Source organism: Coturnix japonica, chromosome 1 (genome assembly GCF_001577835.2).
Source record: "Coturnix japonica isolate 7356 chromosome 1, Coturnix japonica 2.1, whole genome shotgun sequence".
NCBI lineage: Eukaryota > Metazoa > Chordata > Aves > Galliformes > Phasianidae > Coturnix > Coturnix japonica.
In genome coordinates, this window is record NC_029516.1 from 5,846,464 (window position 1) to 5,870,828 (window position 24,365).

Below are 24,365 nucleotides of genomic sequence, written 5' to 3' on the forward strand. Positions count from 1 at the left end.
CTTTACCCAAATAAATAATCCCCTCTGCAGGGATTTGAGAATCAAGAGCTCCAATTATAGATGCTGACATGGCAGGTGCCTCCAACTCCAGGGATCTCAGTCTGCAGAAAATATCCCTAGAAACTCTTTCCAGACTGATCAATATGCTCCTTCAGAGTCATTTTATATATCTATTTACTGGTTAGTAACTGAAGAGACGGCTGTGCATACAGAGGGAAACTGCAAGCACTCCTTGCAGCTCTTAAGCTCTGCTTGCTAGTGTGGTGCTGAGGCTCCTCCTGGGGGGATCACGGAGAAATACAAATGATGAAAGTACTGGAAACATGTAGAAAGACTGGAGGAGGGATGCTGACTGAAGAGGGATGAAAGTGTTAGCAGTGAATTGTACAGTGGTAGTAGTATAAAATAAAACCAGTGTCTGTCCTCCCCTTCCTACGGAACATCAGAGGTTGCTGTTGTGTTTCTGATCTCCTCCTCTGAGTTTGTTGCTGGAAGTGTTGGCACTTGTTCCAGCTGAAATCAGAAACCTGTGGGATTTTCCTTCAGGGAAACCCATGCAGGTTAATGATGCTGTTTAAGCTGTACGAAAGCCCTGACATCTCAGGGTTCAGCTTTTGCCACCTTCCATAAAGTTGTGCACCATCACTCTGCTGAGGCTCCAGTGTGACTCTTGTTGCTTGTTCTGGGAATGTCACTACAATGAAAGATGTACTGTCTAGTCACCAGCTTTCCTCACTCCTAGTTACTACATCTCCATAGTCCAAGGGAAGTCCTTCACAAGTATCAATGAGACCCTTGTAATGAAGTAAAATTGGCTTTTCTCCCCCAAAAAACTCCATATAGCATGTGGCCTCTGCACAGAATCATAGAATGGGTTGAGTTGGAGGGGACCTCAAGGATCAGCTAATTCCAATCCCACTGCTTTGGGCAGGATTGCCTACCACTAGATCAAGGACCGGGTCAGGCTGCCCAGGGCCCCATCCAAGCTGGCCTTGGGGGACCTCTAGGGACAGAGCACATGCCCTGTATTGTATGGAGATGAATGAGTTTAAGTGGGGAGGAAGAATATCATGTGCTGGAGGTGGGATGGAACAAGAACATCAAATCTGACCCTCCCTGATCTTCTGTCTAAGTGGTTCAGATTCTGGGATAAAACCTGAATGAAAAACAAACAAACAAATCAAACAATATATGAAATCTATGGATGGATGGAGAGATAGGGGATAAATGCAGATACAGACATGGACACCCAGAATCATGCTTAGCTGAAATACAGTGACATCCAAAGCTACCATGGTGATGACTTTCACTCTTTAGGGAGCTGTTTTCATACCCCTGCCCCAAGGGTGGTGCCAGACTGCTACCTCCTCTCCCTCCATAGCAGTTTTCAGGTAGGTAACCCATCAGTGGGTGCTGATACTTTGATGACTGGGGAACACTTCAGCCAGCTGGAATGGCTTACTGCAGAACCTGCTTTTTCCTTCCTTTCTTCCTTCCTTCCTGCCTTCCTTCCTTCCTCCCTTCCTTTCTTTCCCAGATATTTTTCTCTTACTAAAATATATGACATCCTGGAGAAAGATGTTGAAGTTTCCTTCGTAACAAAACCTACTGGTTACATAGAAATGCAATATAAATTTACTTACTTAACACAAGGGGCTGGTATTTATGCTGTGGGTTGGACAGTTTAGCTCAGAATCAGTGGAAGCCGAGAGCCCAAGGGATGAGTTTTAATTAGGAGGCAATCAAACCACCAGGTGGCTCCCTGATGTCTTAAATCTCCACTTGGGTGCAATAAATCGATTTTCCTTCGAAACGGTGCTGAATTTTAAACAATGCCCCAAAGCTAAAACATGAAGTAATTCTGCATAGCTGTGAGAAGAATTTGTACACTGGAGTGTTTTATTTGTTTAATATAAAGCATTAATTGCTGAATCATCGGTGGATTTTGCAGCGTGTGCCATGATCTGTTCTCAGCAGTGTGTTTTATAGGTTCCTCTTGGAACGGCAGAGCACTTGTGGGACCACAGCTTTCTCCCATGTCCAATCACCTGAGGTCCATAGGGTCAAATTCAAAGCCCATTTGAAGTTAGGGGAGCCAGTGTCTCTTGTCTGTATCCAGACCTCACTGATCTTACTGCTATTTTCAGTAAGCATATGAAAATTTGCCATCTCACCATGAGTGAGCCCATGTGCAGGGAGAACTGTGTCTTCTTGCCCCAGAGCTGCTGCCCTACAAGGCTCCATCTGCTGCCACAGGAGGGGACAGCCTAAACCACGTCTCACTGTCAGCAGTGGGTTCAGTTGCTGTATCTAGCTTGGCAGCTTCCTCCGAGTTTCTAAATGATCTACATTTTTGTGCCTATAAATAACAACAGCAGCAAAAAATTGTGAGTGTTTTAGTGCCGTCTGCTCTGCAGCCACGTGTTCTTTTGCAGTGCATTGTAGCCTGACCTCCTGCCTTGTGCTGCTTGGCTTTCTGGTGTCAGGGTGGCCAAGAGAGGTGCTGTAGGTTGTGTTCTGGAGAGTCCTGCACTGCGGGGATGATTGATTGCAGCTGCGATGCCATTACTCCTTCAGTATCACTCAGCCAGGTGTCTACAGCATCTGAATGGGGCATACATACCATCAAAAGACACACTGGACTGTCACAGAGCAGGTGATTCAGCTTCTGGAGTCACGTGTATGAGACCGTAGGGAGAAGGGAGCACTGTTGTTGAAAGCAGAGATTATTTAGTGTAACCCTGGCACGTGGCTTTGTATCTCCCTAAGGGCCTTGGTCAGTTGCGCAAGTCAAGTCCAGGTGATTTTGTGCCTGAGGATTCTGTGTGGGGAGCACTGGGACATAAGATGTGTCCATGGGTATTGGGCACCTTCAACATTCAGGTGCTGACCCCGATCACGAGAGCAGCACAACGATAACAACTGTAAAGAAGGACCTAAATCATAAAAACGTCGACCCCACTTACTCAAGAAGTAGTTTATTTTAACTGGGTGTTATACAGAGGTGCTTTTACGTACTGGCATGGCAGTTTAACAAAAAGCACTTTAACAAGGGGTTCAGACTGGTGTATAACATCCACGAGGCCAGGGGGAAACATTTGGCAATTCTGTTTTCCTAACCTCCAGAGAACACACCAGAAAGATTCTTCTTAATTGAACCCTTAAACTTTTAATGCAGTCCCTGGACCACTATGCATTTGCCATATGTTTTACTTAGCTGTTAAATGATTGACTAAGGCCTTTCCCTGCCCTGTTAGACTGGATTGATGACATTTTAATATTGCACGGGGAATACCACAGGCAAATAGAAAACAGACATCTGTGATGCTGAGACGGGTCAGCCCTGGCATGAGGCTGTGCAGCCAGAGCAGGGAGCTGCATTCTTGCAACTGGAGTAACATAAGTAAAGCTGTGAGAGCAGGAGAGCATTTGCAGCAGTGGATCTGAATGTTCGTACCTAGTTATAACTTAATATTTAAAGATTTTCTAAAAGCACTTTATAAATCATCAGCATGAAATCTATTTTCCATGCCTGTCTATAGCAAATGAATAAAAATGAATAGCTTCTTCCAACACTTAAGTACACCTGTTTGCCTGTTGGAGGGGTGGATGCACTGTCTCTGCAAGACCAACCTTGGCTTGGGGATTTCTGAGTTAGTGGAAGACATAGGATAAGATTATCATCTACTGAAAGCACAACAGGACTAACATATTTCTAAACAGAACGAATTTGGCTCCGTGATAAGGTAAAGAGAACAACTGACATTCATTTTAATGGGCTTTGTTACCACTCCATGACTTTAGCATCAATAATGCAGTGGCAATGCTGAGTAAGTGTTACGGCACTGGGGGAGTCTTGAGTTAGTTTCTGAGAAGCGGAACATTTTCAAATGGAGGTATGGAAAACACCCTGTGGTTTGGAGTGCTTTCCAGAAGCTGGAGACATTGGCTTGAAGCTGCCTCTCCTCCCTTCCAGTTGGAACAGGGAATGGAGTTTGTGCCCCATGTCCCAAGAGCTTCAATTCTTGTGGTTAGCTGCATGTTGACCTGTTGGGAACAGAAGTACCCAGATTATCTGAACCACGTGTGACCACAGATGCCCCATTCCCCTTGAGGCACCTAAGTCCCTTTTTAGACTCATCCTTCTGTGACTTGCCCAAGGTCGCACTGGAAATCAGTGGCAGAGCAAAGCTAATAACCCAGGCCGCTGGCTTGGAGCTCAGATCTAGTGCCTGGTTCAGTGGTTGGCAACCCTGCTCACAGCAGGGGGTTGGAATAAGTTGATCTTCGAGGTCTCTTCCAACCTAAACCATCCTATAATTCTGTGATTCTTGCCTTGCCGTGCTCTTGGGTTCATGTGGCATCATGGTGGCCCTGTACATCCTGCACCTCCCTGCCCACAGAAATTGAGGAGAAAAACTGTCATGGGGTTGGACCATATGGACTCAGAGTTCCTTTCCAACATCAGCCACCCTGTGATCCTGTGATGCTTTCTTAATAGGCATCTTGAAGATCAGCCAAGTGGTCATATCATCTGATGGTGGATATTGGGCCTTTCAGCACTTTTCTCTGGTCTTTTCCTTCAGGCCAGCATAACAGTAGTTTATTGATTTGACTACATCAGCTCATTGGGACACAGAACTTTCCTGGCATTGCCTGGGAGGCAGTGTCCTGATTTTTGTTGTGATTTCCCCATCCTCAGAACTGGAGATAACAAGTTGCACATTACACTTTCCCTCATATACATGCATCACCACACAGGCTCCTAGGTGCAGGGAGGCAATTGTGGAAGAGGCTTTCCCTTGCATTATATGCATGTATGAAGCAAAGGCTCTTTAAAAGCTAAAACAGCATCATTCATTAGCACTGGCTTAGTGCATTGGGTTTTTAGTCCCATGATTCCCAGTCTTGTCTGTACGAGACAGTAACCAGAGTAGCTACTACAAGATCAGCTTCCTATAGATACACTTTGTACCATTCTGAGTAATTTTACTGACTGTGAATTAACTAATTGTCAATTTTATCACTGCCATGCCTTATCCCTTCCCTCGTTGCTGGTCGCACAGGCTGCAGACTTACTTCCTTGTCATGCTCCACATTAACTCCATTATTGTAATCAGTGCAACACTAGTGGCACCTCTGTGCCTGTTTTACTCAACGTTTATCCATGTCTGTTGCTGAATGCTGAACACTCAGCACTGCTGTACAGGACTTGTGAGACCTGTGGTTGCAGTCTCTGCTTCATTTTGTCTATTAAGCTTTGTAATGTGCTCTGACTACCATATTAGCAAAGAAAAATGTAAATATCCAGCTGCTCTCTCAGCTTCCTGGCATTCTCAGTCTGTCTATATATCACACAGCCCTGGAGCACAGTGAGAGCTATATTTGCTATATTATTGTTTGGATTTGATTTGATCTAATGATTAGTTTAGTTTTGGCTTGGGACAATGGAGGAACTCCTGATTTTAATTTGCACATTGGACTTGATCTAATCATTGGTTTAGTTTTGGCTTGGGGTGGAGGTGGAAATTTTGATTTAATTTTCACAAAATTGTGCTTTATAGTATACACAAAAGATGCTAAGGAACCTGGACTGACACTTAGGAGTATGACTACAGAACAGAGAAGGAAGATTAAGCCCTATTTTTAAAATCACAGCTAAATATGTGACATGACGTGGTTATGCTGGCATTTCAGCAGGAATGTCCATTATTAGATCTTTACATTATCATTATCAGATCTTACACTGGCCAAACTAAGTAGACAGCAAGTATGAAATATGAAATGCCTGGAGCTGTTGTGGTGATACTTCAAGTGCATTGAGAATAACAGAAACATTAAGTTTGGAAAAGACCGCTAAGATCATCTAGTCCAACCATCGACCCAACTCTACTATGCCCACCATAAGCCATGTTATATCTGCCCTTTTCTTGAACAGCCTGAGGAATGGTAACTCCACCACCTCACTAGGCAGCCTGTTCCAAATATCACCACAATTTCTGAGGGGAATTTTTTCCTAATGTCCAACCTGAAACTCTCCCAGTGCAACTTATAGCCATTACCTCTTGTCTTATTGAAGCAGCTCAGTCCCCCTTGGCACAGTTGTGTCCCCACAGATGGGAAGAGATCCCAAACTGCATGTATTGGCTTACACCCGATCTGTGGCCAACATGGCTGGCAGAAAGCATGCTCTTGGATCATATCCTGCCATAGAGTAAGCAGCAAGGCTTGAGAGGACAGTTCCATGTTTGCAATTTGAAGCTGATGCAGTTTTACAGCTTGTGCTTTTGCTGTTGCTTGGGGCTTGTTCATGAATGGGATTTTATAAGGCAGTTTAAGTATGAAACATGAAATATGAGGGAATTATATTCTTTGTGGTGCTTTGGAGATAGAGTTCACGGCAGAACTGAGTGGGACACAACAAAGAATAGCAAGATTTTGAGGTTTTGGGATAGCCCTGTCTCCCTGGGTGGGAGAAGTAGTTTAGGTCTTCACTCTTCACCCACTCTGCTTTGGTATGGTGTTTCCCAGCTTTTGAAACATTGCATCTGAAGGAGGGATTTTTTATGTGAGATGGACACGTGTCAACTGTGACCTGCTGCAGCCCCACTGGTGTGCTGTGCTGGTGGTTGGATCTTGAGAAGATGGCCCAGGGACTTGCTTTATGGCAGAGAAGAGGTTTGGAACTGTTCTGTACTGGGCTTTGAGTGCTGGATGTTGCTTCTGCAGCTCCTACATCTGAGAGCAGCTGGTGGAGCTTTTTTTTTTTTGTTGTTTTTTTTTTTGCATTTTTTCCATCAAAGCTTTTTTTTTTTTTTTTTTTTTTTATCAGTTACAGCTTAGTTTCTTTCAACCATCAGATTTTACCTCTTACCACAAATGTACCTATTGAAACGTATTAGGGAAGTAAACAAAGTGATGGTAATGCAAACTCCTAAAACATCGAGCATGAAGTATAAAGATTTGCTTATTGGCATTGATTTGCTTTCCTGGCTTGAAAATAGAATTACTGTGGGGCCACTCAGGCTGATTAATGAAGACTAGCCAGACACTCTTGTTTTCTGTGTCAAGGCAACTGTGAAGTGTGAGAATGGAGAGCAGCCTTGGAGCAATAATGTAGAAGCGGATATTTACAGTCTCTCCCAAGGCAATGGGACAGTCCCAGTAAAAACCAGAAGGCCTGGCAGCAGGCCAGCCCGAGTCGTTAAGAGGCAGAAGCAAACAGCTACCTTTAAAAATAACAGATATTTAAATCCTCTCTCTGTTGCTGGAGTCTTCATTGTTAGCACGAACATGTGTCTGTTTTCAGACACATCTAATTTGTATGATTAGATTCTTGGAATTCATCTCCATGATAAATTGATGATTTCCATTAGAAGCATCTCAATGGCCTGGGCTAAATCAGCCACCAGTAAGGCAATAATTGAAGAATTATTAAAATAAGCCCAGAGCACATTTGTTTTATGTAGAACATTCTGGAAACTTTTTCTTTTGTGAACTGGGCTCCTACTGTATTTTCCAGTATAACAAATGCTTTTCTGACAGGAGTAGACTTTCAGAAGACAGTAAATTCAGCGATTGCACAGGATAAAAACAGTGAATTTGTGGCTATGAGATCTGGTTTGGGTCTGCAGTGCTGAGCAGCCAGAATGGACTGAGCAGGCACAGGATGTTGACAGAATCACAGAGTCATTAAGGTTAGAAATACCACTAATCATTTAGTCCAACCATCAACCCATGCCTGCGACTGCTCTGGACCACTCAATATTAGCCACTGACGGCACTTTCTTTCTGCCATCCCCTGTGGGAGACACCATGGTCAGAGTCTCCTTAAGGAGCTCACCCCAGAGTCTCCTTAAGTAGCTAACTCCAGAGCAGAAATATCTCCTTGGTGGCACAAGTGACCAACTTAAGGGGTTTTTTTTTGGCAGAGTGGGGTGGGTATTTTTTAGGCCTATCAAGGAATTAGGACCAGATGCTTTTTTGTTTGTTTTGTTTTTGAGAAAACATTTCTTGAGCATCTGCATCGTAAATCTTTCCTTGAGGATCTGAGACAATATCTGAGCTGCCCACCCACCAACCAAACCACAATAAATCAGCAGGTCCTCCTGGCCCCTACTGTGCCTTATCTGTGCAAAGGGCACAGCTTGGAAATACAGTTTTAATGGGAGGAGGCAGCTGTCAAGCTGCAAATAAGATGGAGTTTGTGGATTCCATTTGGAATCTCACTCAAAATGGAAAAAAAAATCATTATCTGTTCTAGAAAATTGAGATATTTAGATTGTACAGCAGTAAGATAAACATCATGAGGTATAGTTAAGATGTAGGACTGGACAAATGATGCTCAGAAGAGAGTTGCAATTGCAGACATATATATTTTATTTTATTTAAGTAATACTCAGTGCAGTATTGAAATACAGATAGTTAGTTCTGCTCTGTATCCTGTCCAGGAATAGCCAAAGCATTATTGATGCAGATGTAAATGAAGATATTCAGCATGGTCTTGTGTATTTCCAAATGGAGGACCAGCATCATTATGTATACACTCCGCTTCTCAGCAGCACTTTGCAGAGGCTGTGAAAGCAGCTGCTGAAGATCAGTTTTGGACAGAAATATCTGAGAGGAGTAGGAAAACCTAAAAAGAATAAGTTTGCTTTAATACGTTTAAAGAGCCTCTAGTCCATGTTGAAATAGATCCAGTGACAGCACATCAGAAATCATAATTGAAAAGAAACTTAATGTAATTAGTCAGTGAGTGTAATTAACTGCTGGATAAAGCAGACAAGGGATTAATGGTATCTTCCAAGTCAAGCCTGGATACTCTTGCTAAATGATAGTCTTTTGTCCAGCCGTCTAAGGCAAAAATTGTACTGTCTTTGTTTTGTCTGAGTTCAGATTGGATTATCATAATGGCTTTAAAATCTATGAATCTGTCATACTTGATTTTAAATGAGTGAATCAAAAGACTCCCTTAATGCAGGTATGCACATTCAGGCCAAAGTTGACTGAATAATTCAATAATTAATTTGATGAGCACAAACATAAGAACATGAATGCTCTTTTATTGGGTCATACCTAAGATTTATCTGTTCCAGAATTACTCCTCTGATGATAAAGGTTTCTGCCTTAAGTCTGCTACATGCTAATTCCACCAGGTCTGCCATTTATCATAGATGCTGTGAAATAATTCCTGATATTTCTCTTTTTCATCTTCTATTCCTTTGTTTGGTAGAGCTCTATCCTGTTTCCTCTGTCATCTCTGTGAATTTGTCCTATCTTTTCATGGAGATTTAAGCTCGCCCCATGTTATTTCTTCTCTTGTCTTTAGGACATTTTTTTTTTTCTCCTAAAGATCATTAAAGTGAGGTTTATGCAAATGGTCACAGAGACGGACATTTCTGTTTGTCACATCCTAGAGTGTGAACTCAGCAGCATCACACCATAGAAATTCTTCCTTTGCATTGGCTGAAGGAGCCAAGGGTGTTAGCTCACTTACAGGTGTTTATTCTGTAGATGTGCGTGATGAAATCTGGCAAAACATTGAACGTGTGGGTATTACAGGAACAAATTATTTTCTTCTTTACTCTTAGTTTTCTTCCAAACATGGTTTCTTGTGGTCACAGAGCATTTCAAAGAACTTGTTTCCTGATTTTTATTATTGTATACCCTGAAGTTGTGTATGTGCAACAGAAGGGGGTTTACCTTGTATTACTTTCAGTTACTGTCAGATTTCTTAACACTTCATTGTAACCAACCAGAATCATGTGGTTCTCTTTATGTATTCACCATGTAAGTTTCTTCACACTTTCTCAAAAGCTGAAGAGCACGTTAATAACTTTTTAATGTACATAAACACAGTTTTAACAGTTTGATAAAATAATACATATATAATTTTGTATTATACTGGTCATTTTGGTTTAATATATAGCTTCCGGTGTATTGTTTTGATTCACTGCTTGTAAAGTTAATTTTTGCAATGATGCATCTTGACCAGTTGACTGCATTTCTTTGTTTCAAATTAGATTTCTTCTGTTGTGCTCTTCTAGACCAGTGGAAGAACTCATAGTCTATGTATCCAATAGAAAAAAACTGGGTAAAAATAAAATTTGCATGAGGTACAGGTGGTAGAAGGGGCTCCAGAGCAATTTCTGCACTGAGACAAGTATCAGTCAGTGTTATTTTAACATAATCTCTTTCCGCAAATGATGTGTGCCTGCAAACTTACTTGTGAGAAAGAAAATTTCTGTGTGTTATTCACAGAAAAGCTGGACTGCTTAAGCATTGGCTGACAGTAGCTCTAGTATATTTTCTGCGGTCTTTTGTGGTATTTAGAGAAATTCTTCCTAATGCATTCATCTTATATTTCGTAATTGTTTACTGTACGTTGCATAATTTATGGCATCCATTTTCAGTTAGATTGGTTCTCATTATTTTTAGGTCTGTTCCTCCTAGTTAATGCTGGCAGGACATTGAGGTTGGTTTCCACTGGAAAACAAGTCAAAAGGAAAACAAACCCAACCTATTAGTGCTGAAACCTGACCTACTTTTAAATTGCTGTCAGGTGAGGAATATCCTCCAGATTTTTACCATCCATTTATTTTATGGAGAACTTGAGCAACATGACGGCAGTTAGGAAATACATTGTTCCAGACACTGGAAAAACATATTTTGTGTGGTTTTTCTGCAGAGCTCTACTCTTCTGTTTTTCAGAAGCAAAGTGAGAAAGACTGAGGCAACAAAATTATATACATGTGAATATATGCATACAGTGAGCAGGGTGATTGTGCATGGGGCTGATTTACTGACATCCTACAAGGAAAGACATGAAGCAAGGAGAAGAAATTGCTTCTTCAACATTGAATTTTTGATTGATTTAATGCATACTGTGCACATTCTAACAAAATTTCTTTAAAATCCTTTTATTTTTTTTACAGTGAAACTCACGATGCATCCAATGTTCATAAGGATTGATGGAATCATAGAGTCATAGAATGGCTTGGGTTAGAAGGGACCTCAAAAATCATCTGGTTCCGTACCCTTGTGATGTATGACATCTAAACACTGACTGATAGATAGGGCACAAATGGAAATCACCAACACCAAGCTTCAGTTTTGCCATTTTATTAAGTGCAAAGGGATAAAGGAAAGTGGCACCAACAACCAATGGAAATATCCATAGACCTTTTCTTAAATGGCAAGGAGCACACCCCAGTGTAATCAAGCTGCTAACACTGCCCCCCATCTTCTGCCCTTCATAGAGGTTGCTGACCTCAGAGGAGTGGTAGAGATGTCAAAGTTTGCTACAGTATTCTTTAGGATTAAGTAATATGAGAGTTTATCTATGCAGGTTGCTTTGCTACAGGTATGTGCTTCATAAACAGCAGTAGCAGCTGCTGACTTTTGGAGGGGTGCTGTAAGCTGTTGTTCAGTAAGATTTAACCACAAGAGACTTAAAAACCTGGGATCCTTTGTCATTTGCCTACTCATAGTGCTGTCCCACTCATTACCACTGATGGAACTGGGGAAATTTTGAACTCAGTGTTGAGTACTTGACTGCAGAGTATAATTTTGAATAACACAAGATAGCAATGACCTCAAGAAATGATGGAGTTCAAAAGAGCTCCATAGTAGAGATTCTGTGAAGGAAAATCGTGTAGCTCACAAATCACTCCTACCCAAAGTTTTCTGCAAAAGAATCTACGGGTGGGGAGAACCCTGTGCCACTGCCCCCAGCCAGTGTTCCAGGTGACTGCATGTTGGCACCATTGGATGTGATAATGTTCCAGGTCACATCCCAACCAGCACAGGGAAAATACATGAGCAAGTGTTGGTACAGGCACTGCCTCTGGTATATCCACCACAATAGAAGTGATGAAGAGCTGAAGCCTTCTGCCCTCCATAACTCCACAGCAATGTTGTTTTGAATAAGCGCTGTCAAAGGAGAGCATGCCAACACTCATCCATCCCTTTCTACCATATGCACGCAAGAATATTCTAGAAAAATAAGCTAAAACTAATCCTGCATCCTTTCTTTGGTGGCCTTGGAGCATATGTTTATGTTACTATTAGATTTTAAGGGGGAATGATTCAAAGCTACACTTAGGAAAAGTCCTTGCATCAGTCAAGCTGAACATTTTATGATGTGCTGAAAATGTGAAAGCTGGTGCAGTTTTCTGGGATGTATACTGAATAATGCAAGATTCTGCAGGACAGAGTATTGCTTTAGTAATATATGCCCTTGACTGATTAACACCATAGGATATGGCCTCAAGGAGAATTTTAATTACATACTTACATTTGCAAGAGGTCAGGTTGAATAACCATAATGTTCCTTCCTGGGTCTAAAATCTATTAATCTGTTTACCCATTTTCTTTTTATGCATTACATCGTTTGAACAATAAGATGAGGGCAGCCAATTTCTCTTTCCTGGTGAAATAGAAAGGTTTGATTTCTGGTTCTCATGCATTTTCACAATGCAGAGGAAGTTTAAAGTCAAACAGAAAACCCCTGTATTAAAAGCAAAATAATTTTAAAAAATGGAAATATTTGTATTAATAAGAATTCCTTCAGTAGAGAAAACTAATACTCAAAAGCAGAACTTCCTAGAAACATTCCCTTAGGTCTTTCTTATCTCACCTCACACTCCCAGCTTCATGCCCAGGGGCTGAGGTATGTGCTTTTCCTGACTTATATTGTAGGAAGCTGTGAATGTTTAACTTCTGACCATTAAGCTATTCACTGTTGTTGGGTAATGCTCATATTTTACTTATTTTTCATACTGACCTCAGATCCCTCTTGCTCCTAATTTCAGAGATCATCCTTCTTACATTCACATCCCTCATCTGCATTTACAAACTACAGTGGTGAGTCCCTAGGAATATCTTTGCTTATCTGCACAAGTTCTTCTAACCCAGCCTGATCGTGCTTCAGTAACTTGTCCACCAGTGGCTAGATCACAGCTTGAGCTGTTGTGAAAAACCTGGCAAACTTCATGTACTTTGATAGAGAACCACCTGGAAACTGAATGGCTTTGATGGGATTTTTTATTTATTTTTACTTTTTTCATACTTACTTTTTTACTCTTGGTTTACGTTTATGTGTTGGGAGCCTTAAATTATGAAGTATAAAGCTTGATGCTTTATCTTTCACTGAAGAGTTTCTTTGAAACTTTGCATGTTCAGCTTTCCTGGTAATGCTGATAAGGAATTGGTTGCTTCACAAAAACCTTGATCACGTCATTCCTCCTTACGCGCAGTTCTTGTTGTTTTCATTTGTCACTTTGGTTCTTTCATGATGAACTTGATGGTGAAATGGATTAATGTAAATTGAAAGCGAATGACTAATGCTGAAATGTCCCCTTAACTCTCCCTCGGACACATCTGTAAATTAGAAATTACAAAAATACTGAAATTGCCTTGTGACACAGATGGCCACCAACCTTTGAACAGAGCCTTAATAATTATTAGGACATTGTTAGGATAGCTTCTCCTTCCTCTCTAATAGGGACTGTGACATCTTTTGGGATTTGCATAGGGTGTTCAGCCAACAGTGCCCAAATAACCACGTAGCTCCTTTGAGGTACAAAACCATTTGCATACATAAAGTTACTTGAATCCAGTCCTAACTGGTGCTGGTGATTTCAGCTAACATTTAAATGCCAAATAGGGAATAAACAACAGACAAAATCCCCAAATGCAGACAGAAAAACGAAGACACAAACAAGCAAAGGAAATGTAACAACAGATGTTGGGCCTGTTTTCTCTGTTCCCTCATTCACCTCCATTAGAGCTATGAAGACTTTCTGTAGTTAATCCCATTCCAGAGAACCTTAGGAGTCTGTTGTAGACTCCAGCACCTGTCTGGGTTTCCTAAAAGATTTGTGTTGTCTCCATGGTTAGTATCTGAGGTCTCCTTATCAAAACCCTATGTCCAAAAGTTTTTATCTCAGGAAACCCTGAGAACAGTAAATACTGTCGTGGTGATGGGCTGACAGTTACACTTGCTGATATTAAAGGTCTTCTCCAACCTTTATGATTCTATGATTCTGTAAGCAGAGTGTCATTAATGTATCCCCATTGGAATTGCAAGCACTGTCTCTTGTTTGATGTAATCAGGCCGTGTCCTCCTCTTCAGAGCTCTGGGTTTTGATGGCAGTGCATCTTGCTTAGCAGGGTGGGGCTTATGGAACATTACTATATGTTTCACTGAGACAAATCTGAGGCTTTCTATCTTTATTTCCTGCAGTTGTACTGAAGTATTTTTATTTCTGGCCTCCTTCATCTTGATAGTCTGTGATGTGTGCTTAAGGTCAGCAGAAACATTGTTTTCATTCTCTCATTGCAGGAAACAGCTTTAGGTGAAAGCTGTAGTAGATGTGAAAAGTACTGATATTTATGTTCAGGGCAGATGCTCAGGGTGCCCCTGTGGGATGTGGATGCCCAACTTATCTCCTTCTCCATGCACTAGGCTTTCGTCATGCCTTCTGGTGAACCATGGGAGAGTTGCTGCATGGTGGGCAAGCAGCATACATTGGCAGTTCCAGCAGTTGCCTATACATAAGATGCAAGTGCAGCTGCTCTGCTGCTTTTTGCCCAGGTCTCTGGGTGGTTGTAATGGTGTTTTGGATCTCAACATGACACTCGAGCTGTTTGCAGGGTTCAGTGTTTTTTAAGTAACTGCACTTGGCTGCTCCTCTTTTGATTTTTTCTTTGCAGGGAACCAAGATCAAAATCAGCAGGGGAAAAAGGTTCCTTGTGCTGATGTTTGGGACAGTGTGTCCAGCCACATGAGTCAGTGCCAGCCTCAGGATGGGAGCAATCCACTTCCAGCAGCAAGAAATTCCTCCTCCCCTCTCTTTCTGCTCAGAAAACTTTGTCTTGAATTTCTTTGAGACAAAGACCTAATTCTGCTCTTGCTGCTTGCAATTTCAACCCTGCCTCCTGTGCACTGGTCAAAATTGCAAAGCTAGTCCTGCCACTGAAAAACAGAGATGTATCCCATAATAATAATAAACACCGAAGCAACAAAATCACAGCAGTGCTTTGCAAGTGCCCAGATCTGTTCAGAACAGGATGCCAAGTCCAGCCTCAGCAAGACAGAGGGGGTTGGGATCAAGAGTAGCTTTAGACCACAGGTCACAATTCTACCATGCACTAAGAGCCCAGATGCTCTCCCACAGCTGTGTCTTGCTGGCTTACTGCTGACATGACAGTCCTTGGGCACCATGCAGGGAGCAGCATTCCCAGTGGCATGACTGAGATAACTTGATTTTGAAGGACAACCCTATGGACAAAAGCTCCGTATGGGAAAGAGCACCCATTGCTTTGGGCGCTGTGTTACAGAGCATCCCTGGGAGGTGAGCTCCAACCATGATACTTGTCCACATCAAGAGAGACTTTATAGTTGAGCACAAACATAGTGCAAATCCAGTGTACCATAGCATAGAGTCACTACACAAGTAAATGGGAGCATGAGTCCCTCAGCTCACTGTGTGTACCTGAGGTGCTGTTAACACTATGAATAAGCAAGCTCACCAGTGGTTCATTGAGTCATCATAGTGTCGTAGATGACACTATTACATTCATAGGGTTACATTAACATACATAGGGTTACATTCTGGTTTGCAGTGCATCATTTAAGTGGTTGAAAATATTTTCCATGTTTTAAAGGAAATTATAAACAGATTGAGCCTGGGTACAGTAGATCCACTGAGTTCCATTTTACTAAGAAAAGCTTTTGATTAAAGAATGAGGCATGAGGAGAAGGGAGAGGGGGCTGGGATGGAGGGAAATTTGGTCATTTTAATGGAAAAATGTGTACAGAAGTATACTCTCCAAACAGGGAAAGGGAGTCTTTGAGCAGAAAGCACCTGAAATAAATCAATATCTACTACAGCAGCCCTTTCAAATGCAATCAAAGCAACTCCATGAAATAGTAAGACAGCAGGCATGGCATTTTCACTGGGATATGTGCTGTGTTCAGTCATATCAATTACTGCGTGGGCCCAGTGCAGTAATTTTCAGTGCAGTCAATCCGTGGGAAACAAAAGAGCTGAGGAGGAAATATAAAAAGACAGCCAGCTAATGGGAGCCAAATTCAATAACACTATTTGCCTTCTCTGAATGGTGAGGTAGAGACTGTGATTGTTCTCCTCTGGCAAGGCCTATGTTGCTATGGGGCATGCAAAAGGTGTAGGGCTAAAAGGGACTTGTAGCAACATCCTGTCCATCTATGTAGGTATATACATATCTATGTACACACGATACAACTCCTTTGGTGAGAAACCCAGGGAGGTGGTGGAGTCACCTTCTCTGCAAGTGTTCAGGAAAAGGGTAAACATGGCACTGAGGGACATGATTTAATGGTCATAGTGGGGATGGGTTGATGGTTGGACTAGATAATCTCAGTTGTCTTTTTTAACCTCGGTGAATCTATGAAACTAGGTAAGACAGGTTTCTAGTTCAAGGTTTTCTGTGTGGGATTCAGGGTGTGCTCTCAGAGAAGTCTGTTGTGTGATGGCACTTGAGGCATCCTCCACTTGCAGTGCCTCTTCCCCTGCTTGCAGGCTTGCAGGCTCTCAAATTTGATATGATACAAGGGCATTCCTAGCCCCACTGTCAGCCTGGCATAACTACATTGGCCCTTCTCTGCAAGCAATGGGCATCAAGCCCCACTGAAAATGCCATCTGTCTCCTGGGGGAACTTCAGGTTGTGGGGAACTTCACCTTTACAGCAGAACTTCAGTTTAATGCCAGTATTTTAGCAGACTATTTGGTTTGTTTGCCTAGTACTTAATAGGGGGATTATCTGTTGTTAACTGCTTTTTTTTTTTTCTCCTTTCCAGATTGTTCTTCATTTTAGAGGTTGAACTCACTCATTTTTAGTGGTAATTTTCCCCTCCACTCAGGTTCCAGACTTCCCTAGGAAGTGACTTCACAGCATTATTCAAACAGATTATTGCCTGGAGTGGCTGTGGCTGAATTACCTATTATTTGTATAATGGCAAACTCCCAGTCCATATGTATTTAATGACTGTAGTCATTTATTACTTCCCTTTATTGGTTTGTTTTTTTTTAAAAGAAAGTTTTACAGTGCTATTTATGATATGCTAAGTAGTGCAACTTGCTGAAAAAAACACATCACATTCAACTTATTTTTAATAGGTTTTGCTTGTTAAAATGGAAATATTTTATTTACCCTAGTAGGGCAGTTTTTTTGCTGACAGTTTTATTATTTCAATTACTCAGACGTTTCTTTCCTCTTTTGTTTCCCCCAGTATTCCTCCAGGGAATTTTAATGTGTCCATTCTTTATTTAAGATTGGGTTCATAATGTGTTATTTCTAGCAGGGCAGAGGAAAAGCATAATATAGAAGACATTAAATAGTGGGATGTCAAGGTTTTATTTTCTTTCCTCTTTGAGTAGTGGAATCCTTTTCCCTTCTGTGTCATCTGGTGATTAATTGCGCCCATAATCTGTGCTCCTTCATCAATAACTGCCTGCTATCAGTGCCAGGCAGAGGCTGTGCTCAAGTAAGACTCATTTGACTTAAGGATTTGTGGCTACTGATAAATGAACATACATGTATTCTATAGGTCTTGTGGAGAGATCTTGACAAATTAGAGGGCTGGGTAATGGACAATCACATAAAGTTCAACAAGAGCAAGTGCCGGATGCTCCATCTGGGGCAAGCCTGGGTATATTTACAACCTGGAGGATGAGATATTGGAGATCAGCCCCACAGAAAGGGATCTGAGGCTTCTGGCTGATGGCAAAATGAATCTGAGTCAGCAGTGTGCTCTAGAGCCAAAAGGGCCAACCGTATCCTGGGGTGCACCAGGTAAAGAAAGAGACTGTCCCACTCTGGTGGCAGTGGGTATAGAACATGCTGCCCAGGGCAGTGGGCATGGCCCTGAGCTGCCAGAGCTCTGGGAACATTTGCACAATGCTCTCAAGATGTAGGATTTGGGTTTTGGGGTGGAGACAGGAGTTGGACACAATGATTCCTGTGTGTCTCTTCCTACTCGGGACATTCCATTAGCCTAGGATTCTGTGTATGGATAAATGCTAATTTGCTAATGCTGTTTAGATATTGGTAGTGATACGGTATACATTTCACACATCTGTGGATAAAGGGCCATTCCTCCAGGACAAAAGCCAGGCCACATTCTGCAATTCAAAATGACTTCCAAGGGCTCATGCTAGAAGGAAGCCTCACAATCTTCAGTGGGCACCTGTGGGCAAGGACAAGCTGAATTCACCAATACTACTTATTCACCCTTCCCTCCCAAGTTCCTCTACCTTCTCCTCTCCTTTGCTTTCCTTTGCTACTCCACTGGTCTTTGGGGTAGAAACCTGCCCTTGGATTTTGAGGAAGCAAATCCTTGTTGGAACAGTGGGAGAGCTTCCTGAGCTCCAGACATGTGTTTGGACTGACTGTGGCTACTGCGTGTCCGTGACCATTCTTTAGGGAGATATAAAGTATGTTACAAAGCACATCCTCATGTTTCTACATGCTGTTGTGTTTTCTAGGGTATCTGGGGGAGAGCTTTTTGATCGTATCGTTGAGAAAGGGTTCTACACTGAGAAGGATGCCAGCACCCTGATCCGGCAGGTCCTGGATGCTGTCTACTACCTGCACCGAATGGGCATTGTCCACAGGGACCTCAAGGTATGACCACAACTAGATCTCGTCTTCCAATCAGCGCTAATGAAGGTTGTGTAATTAGGCAAGTGTAATGAATGCAAACCCAGCCTCCCCTGGGGATGTATGTTTCTGTAACGATTTACCATAAGAAGGATGCTCTGAGGGTTGCATATCCTTCCATTGTAATTTATTTTAATAAGAACTCTTGTAGTCAAGGCTGTTAAAGTCAACAGGTGTTTTGCACGTATGATTTGGGAAAATATGTCATTCATTAAAATCTGGAACATTACATTAAGACAAAAAACTCAGCTGGGATGTAAGTGCTTACTGTTGCTCATTATCTTGCAGGTTTGCTGTGCTATATTTACTCTTACTTAAAAATTATTAATAGAAATAAACTGTGTGGAAGAGTTGAATTATTTCCCATGTTGCTGTTTAGTCCAGTGTTTCTGGAGACCTTTTTCACAGCAAGAATTCTTCTAAGGAACATTGCGTGCCAATGTGATTTTAAGATAGTCATCCTTTCAACTGCACCATGTTATTATATCAGAAGCCCTCAGCTTTTCTGATTAGAAAACAACAACAAAAAACCAACAAAACCAACACACCAACTCAACAATTACAGTGAAAACAAACAAGCATTATTTCTGATTTGTTTTCTTTTCATACTGTAAAATGTCATTAGGATAAGCAGAAAGGCCTGTCTTTCATACTATACAGCTAAACCATTCTGTCTTTAGCCATCTTAAATAATAAATGAGTACACATTAGAAAAAAAAAATCTGAGACACTAGAAAAAAAGAACAACCCACAAATGTCAAAAGAAAGCTAAAAAAATTGTGAATAAAACAACATTTTTGTTTTAGTTTTTGGAAAGATGGCAGAAACAGGAGCTGCGTTGAGTGTTGATGCTGTAGCATTGAGTGGTCCTCATATAATGATACTGGGATTTGGCAAAGTAGGACAAATTATATATAAAGGCTGAATGAACATCAAAGGAGTCATGAGCCATAAAGATGTACAGATATATATTTAATTTTGAATGCACTTTTAAATTTAATGCATTATTTACTCCCAGTGTGAATCTTTTTACTGTGTGGGGGCTGTTCCCATAATAAAACATGACATATTGTAATTGGAAAGTAGATTAATCTACAAATTTCTTCAGTAGGTTATTGAAGGTTATGATTAATTTAAATCAAACAAATATCCTTCCTCAGCAGTATTTTGGGGCAAAGACTGGCTCTTTTTCTGTCTTTTTGTTTGCAAGTATTTGTCAGTAGTTTATCTGTTGTTAAAGTGATTCATAAGATATGGTATATGAGGAACACCTGCTGTGAAATATCTATTAGCACAAACATACCATGATGGCTAAAATAGGAACATAATAAGGCTTTTTTTGGTTTCCAGCTATCAAGATAAGTGCAAGTTTCAAATTGTGATCCTCTAAATGAAACACTGGGAAAGAATCCTCTCCGTAAAAATACAACCCTTGAAATATCTGTAACAATTATTTATTGCAATTATGTGTTATTCAGATACCAAAATAGTTCTTGCTGTAGTCAGGAAAAGCAGATCTGTGCTCCAAGTCTCTCATATCAATAAAACAGCAGAAACTAACAAGAGATGGCAGCAGATGAAATCCAGTGAAGTCCAGGATTGGCAAAAGGAGTGAAAAGATGGAGCAGCTCTGCTTGGTACAGAGCCATCTTGTTAATGCTTCTTGAATTAACCAGCCCACTTTATAAAAAGTGGAATTGCTTTAAATAAGTTGTAAGCAGGTTTAAGTTTTAAATGGTTGGATTTATTGGCATTGCTAAACATGAATAAATGAGGGATCTGAAATGAGTCAGTAGAAATTGTTAGAAAATAGTTGTATTTCTCTTAATTCCAACTCTGCCCCACCAGCAGCTGATCAGTATCAGAGAAATCTTTATCCTGTTTAGTTCTGCTATCTGGAATGGCTGCCAGCATTTTGAAATTGATAAGGTTTCGACCACTTGTAGGCACCAAGGTGGGCATTGTGACAAAAAATGTGGAGTTGAGAGCTCAGGGGATGGCTGCATGCCAGTCAGAAAGGCATTATAAAGGCCACCTAAAGCACTGGACTTAAGAGGTATCATGATAAAAACATTAATGCTACAACTTCCTCATCTAAGTGGTACAGGAACCCTCAAAAAAAAGTGCTAGGCTGGACCTTGACCTCACCAATGAGAAGGGGCTGGTGAGTAACATGAAGCTCAAGGGCAGCATTGGCTGCAGTGACCAATAAATGGTGGAGTTCAAGACCCTAAGGGTGTCAAAGAGCATGCATAGCAAGCATTAATGAAGAGCTCCTGCACTTACTTAAGCACAAAAAGAAAGCTTATAGGGAGTGGAAGCAGGAATGGGCTACCAGGGAGGACTACAGAGAAGTTATTGAAGCATCCAGGAATCAGGTTAGGAAAGCTAAAACCCAGACAGAATTAAATCTAGCCATGGACAGGTAGGAGAACAAGAAGAAATTCTATGTGTATATCAGTGATAAAAGGAAGGCCAAGGAAGATGTGAGCCTACTCTGGAAGAAAACTGCAGACCTGGTCTTGAGGGATATGGAGAAAACTGAGGTGCTCGGTGGCTTCTTTGCCTCAGTCTTCACCAGCAAGTGCTCTAGCCACACTGCCCAAGCTGCAGAAAGTGAAGGTAAGAACTGGAAGAAGAAAGATCTGCCCTTTGTATGAGAAGATCAGGTTTGAGACCAACTAAAGAACGTGAAGGTGTATAAGACCACAGGACCCAATGAGATCCATCCACGAGTTCTGAGGGAACTGGCAAATGAAGTTGCCAAGCTGCTATCCATCATATTTGAAAGGTCTCAGCAGTCTGGTCAAGTTCCTACTGACTGGAAAAGTGAAAACAGAACCCCCATTTTCAAGAAGGGAAAAAAAGGAAGATCCAGGGAACTACAGGCCAGTCAATCTCATCTCTCTGTCTGGCAAGATCATGGAGCAGATCCTCCCTAAAGCTCTATTAAGGCAAATCAAAAATAAAGATGAGGTGATTGGTGGTAACCAATGTGGCTTGGTGGCCTTTTATGATAGAATTACAGTGCCAGTGAATAAAGGAAGAGCAGCTGATGTCATCTACCTGGACTTGGGCAAAGCGTTTGACATTGTTGCGCGTAACATCCTGTTTGCCAAATTGGAAAAAAATGGATTTGATGCATGGACCACTCACTGGATTAGGAATGGGCTGGATGGTCACACACAGGGAACTGCAGTCAATGGCTCAGTCTCCAAGTGGTGATGAGTGGCATCCCTCAGGAATCTATGCTGGGACCGGTGTTAGAATCTTTGTAGGTGACAAGGACAGTGGGATCACTTCACTCTCAGCAAGTTTGCAGATGATACTTGGTGATGATAATTGGTGATCAGAAGGCTGGAGCACCTCTCCTATGAGGATGGTCTGAGAGAGTTGAGATTCTTCAGCCTGGAGAAGAGAAGGCTCCAGAGGGACCTTACAGCAACCTTGTGGTGCCTGAAGGAGCCTACAGAAATGCTGAAGAGGGACTTTTTAGAAAGGCAGGTAGTGACAGGACAAGGAGAAATGGCTTTAAACTGGGAGAGGATAGATTTACACTAGATATTAGGAATAAATTCTTTACTGTGAGAGCCATGAGGCACTGGAACCAGCAGGGTTGTAAATGCCCCCTCCCTGGAAGCACTCAAGGCCAGGCTGGATGTGGCTTTGAGTAATTGGGTCTAGAGGGAGATGTCCTTATCTATAGCAGGGGGTTGGAACTAGATGGTCTTAAAGGTCTCTTCCAACCCAAACCATTCTATGATTCTATGAATGTTATTTTTATTTCAATGAACAGAACCGTTTCCTTCTTTTGCTTCAGATCTAGCTGATTCACAGCTACAGTTACAGCTTTCTCTTAGTCTGTAAATCCTTTGTGGTCATCACGTCACACGGATGAAGTCATCACTATGTGTTTTTATGCTGGAACCAGGCAGACACAAAGTACTTTAATGTTCACTTGAGGTTGAGCAGGAACCCCAGAATAGGGTGAAGGTAATGTCAGCTTCCATTTTTTCTTCATCCACCTCTTTCCTTGAAGTAGGAGTTTATGGTGAAGAAGGGAGGACAATTGCCAGAGCTGCTGCAGTACAACTGTTTCTCCTTACACATCCAAGATTGGATGTGTCCCAGGGAATTTAATGATGTTGCATGGTCCCATCTGCTTCTCATCATTTCCTGGAAACCCACAGCTGAAGTGCATAACAGCCTGATAGACGAAATGTGTTGCATATGGGTAGGCATTTGTAGTAGTTTCTAGGCAAGAGGTCCATGCTGGATATCCATTGCTCTTTCAGATGAAGACCTCACGATCCAAGAGGTGCAGTAGCACATCATTATTGCTGGGTTGTCAGGGTGCTAGCTGGATCTTTTTGCAAACTCAAATATTATGCATGGGAAGAGGCTCTTCACAGCACCTAGTAAGAGCTTTGCTGTAGGGTGTTCACAGCTTCTAGATGGAGGATTTGCAGATTGGCATCTGGGAGCTGGTTGGACATTCCAACCTGCTGACTTTGGTGTGAAAGCTTTATGGCATGACTCTTGTTTTCTTTCAGCATAAAGAAGTTGCTGTGCTCAGTTCTGCAGCACTTTTTCCTAATCAGCCGTAGACAAAACATCACTGAACAATTCTGTTGATTTTAAAGACATTTTCTCTCTTGTAACAGTTGATTGCCAATGGAGAAGATACAAAAATTCTCTAATGCCTACTGTTTTCCTTCCTTCCTTCCTTCCTTCCTTCCTTCCTTCCTTCCTTCCTTCCTTCCTTCCTTCCTTCCTTCCTTCCTTCCTTCCTTCCTTCCGGGGAACAAAATGATGTTAGTGCATGGTATGACTAAGAGTTGTATTAAATATAAGCAATAACCAACCTTGTTATTAGGCTGACACAATCATACTCCACTTTGCTTGTTCTTCTTTCTAGCCTGAGAACTTGCTTTACTACAGCCAGGATGAAGAGTCAAAAATCATGATCAGTGATTTTGGATTGTCTAAGATGGAGGGTAAAGGAGATGTGATGTCCACAGCCTGTGGAACTCCTGGCTATGTTGGTAAGTGGTTTGGTTATACTATCATTTCAATCCTCTCAATTGCAATACAGAATTTCTAGGTCCACTACATAGTGCACAGGAGATTTTGCACATGTTTGTTAGAACCAGAGATTACAGAAGTTGCTGATGTTGTGTCCTGTGTGCTCTTCTCCCTTGGATTGCAATCCTGCAATCCAGCTCGGGGGTTGTGGGATTAGTTTTCATGATTATATTTCTCTGCAAAAGGATTTTTGTCAAATCCTCTGCCTTTAGGTAAATTAGAAAGATTATACTCAAAAGCAAGCATGTGCAAGCACCTATAATACCAAGACACTTTACATAACGTAACATATTACTTTAATTGCAAAGAACAGTGTTTCCTGGAATCTTTTGACAGAAGACGGTAAAATGAAAGAGCTAAATTTATTCAAACAAGTTCAGTAATCCTATATTGCAATTACATTGAATTACTGACTTGTTTAAGTATTTAAAAACTCTTTAGATCCCTGAGCCTTCCTAGGTGGTAGAAAATTATTACCTATCATATATTCCTCAATATTTTATCCATTTGGTAGTGATTGTACCAGTGCATTTACCAGCATCCTTCTAAAAACGCTAAAGCAACTGAATATGAG

General features: G+C 41.5%; 1 protein-coding gene across 4 annotated transcripts in view; it reads left to right on the forward strand.

Moving 5' to 3' along the window:
- Positions 1 to 24,365, forward strand: part of CAMK1D (calcium/calmodulin dependent protein kinase ID) — a 204,854-nt gene that overhangs the window by 143,146 nt on the left and 37,343 nt on the right. For all 4 annotated transcript variants that reach the window (XM_015870614.2, XM_015870680.2, XM_032442056.1 and 1 more), the window contains 2 exons: positions 18,532 to 18,670; positions 23,625 to 23,751. In XM_015870614.2, coding sequence (XP_015726100.1) covers positions 18,532 to 18,670; positions 23,625 to 23,751 — 266 coding nt within the window. The remainder of the gene's footprint in view (positions 1 to 18,531; positions 18,671 to 23,624; positions 23,752 to 24,365) is intronic.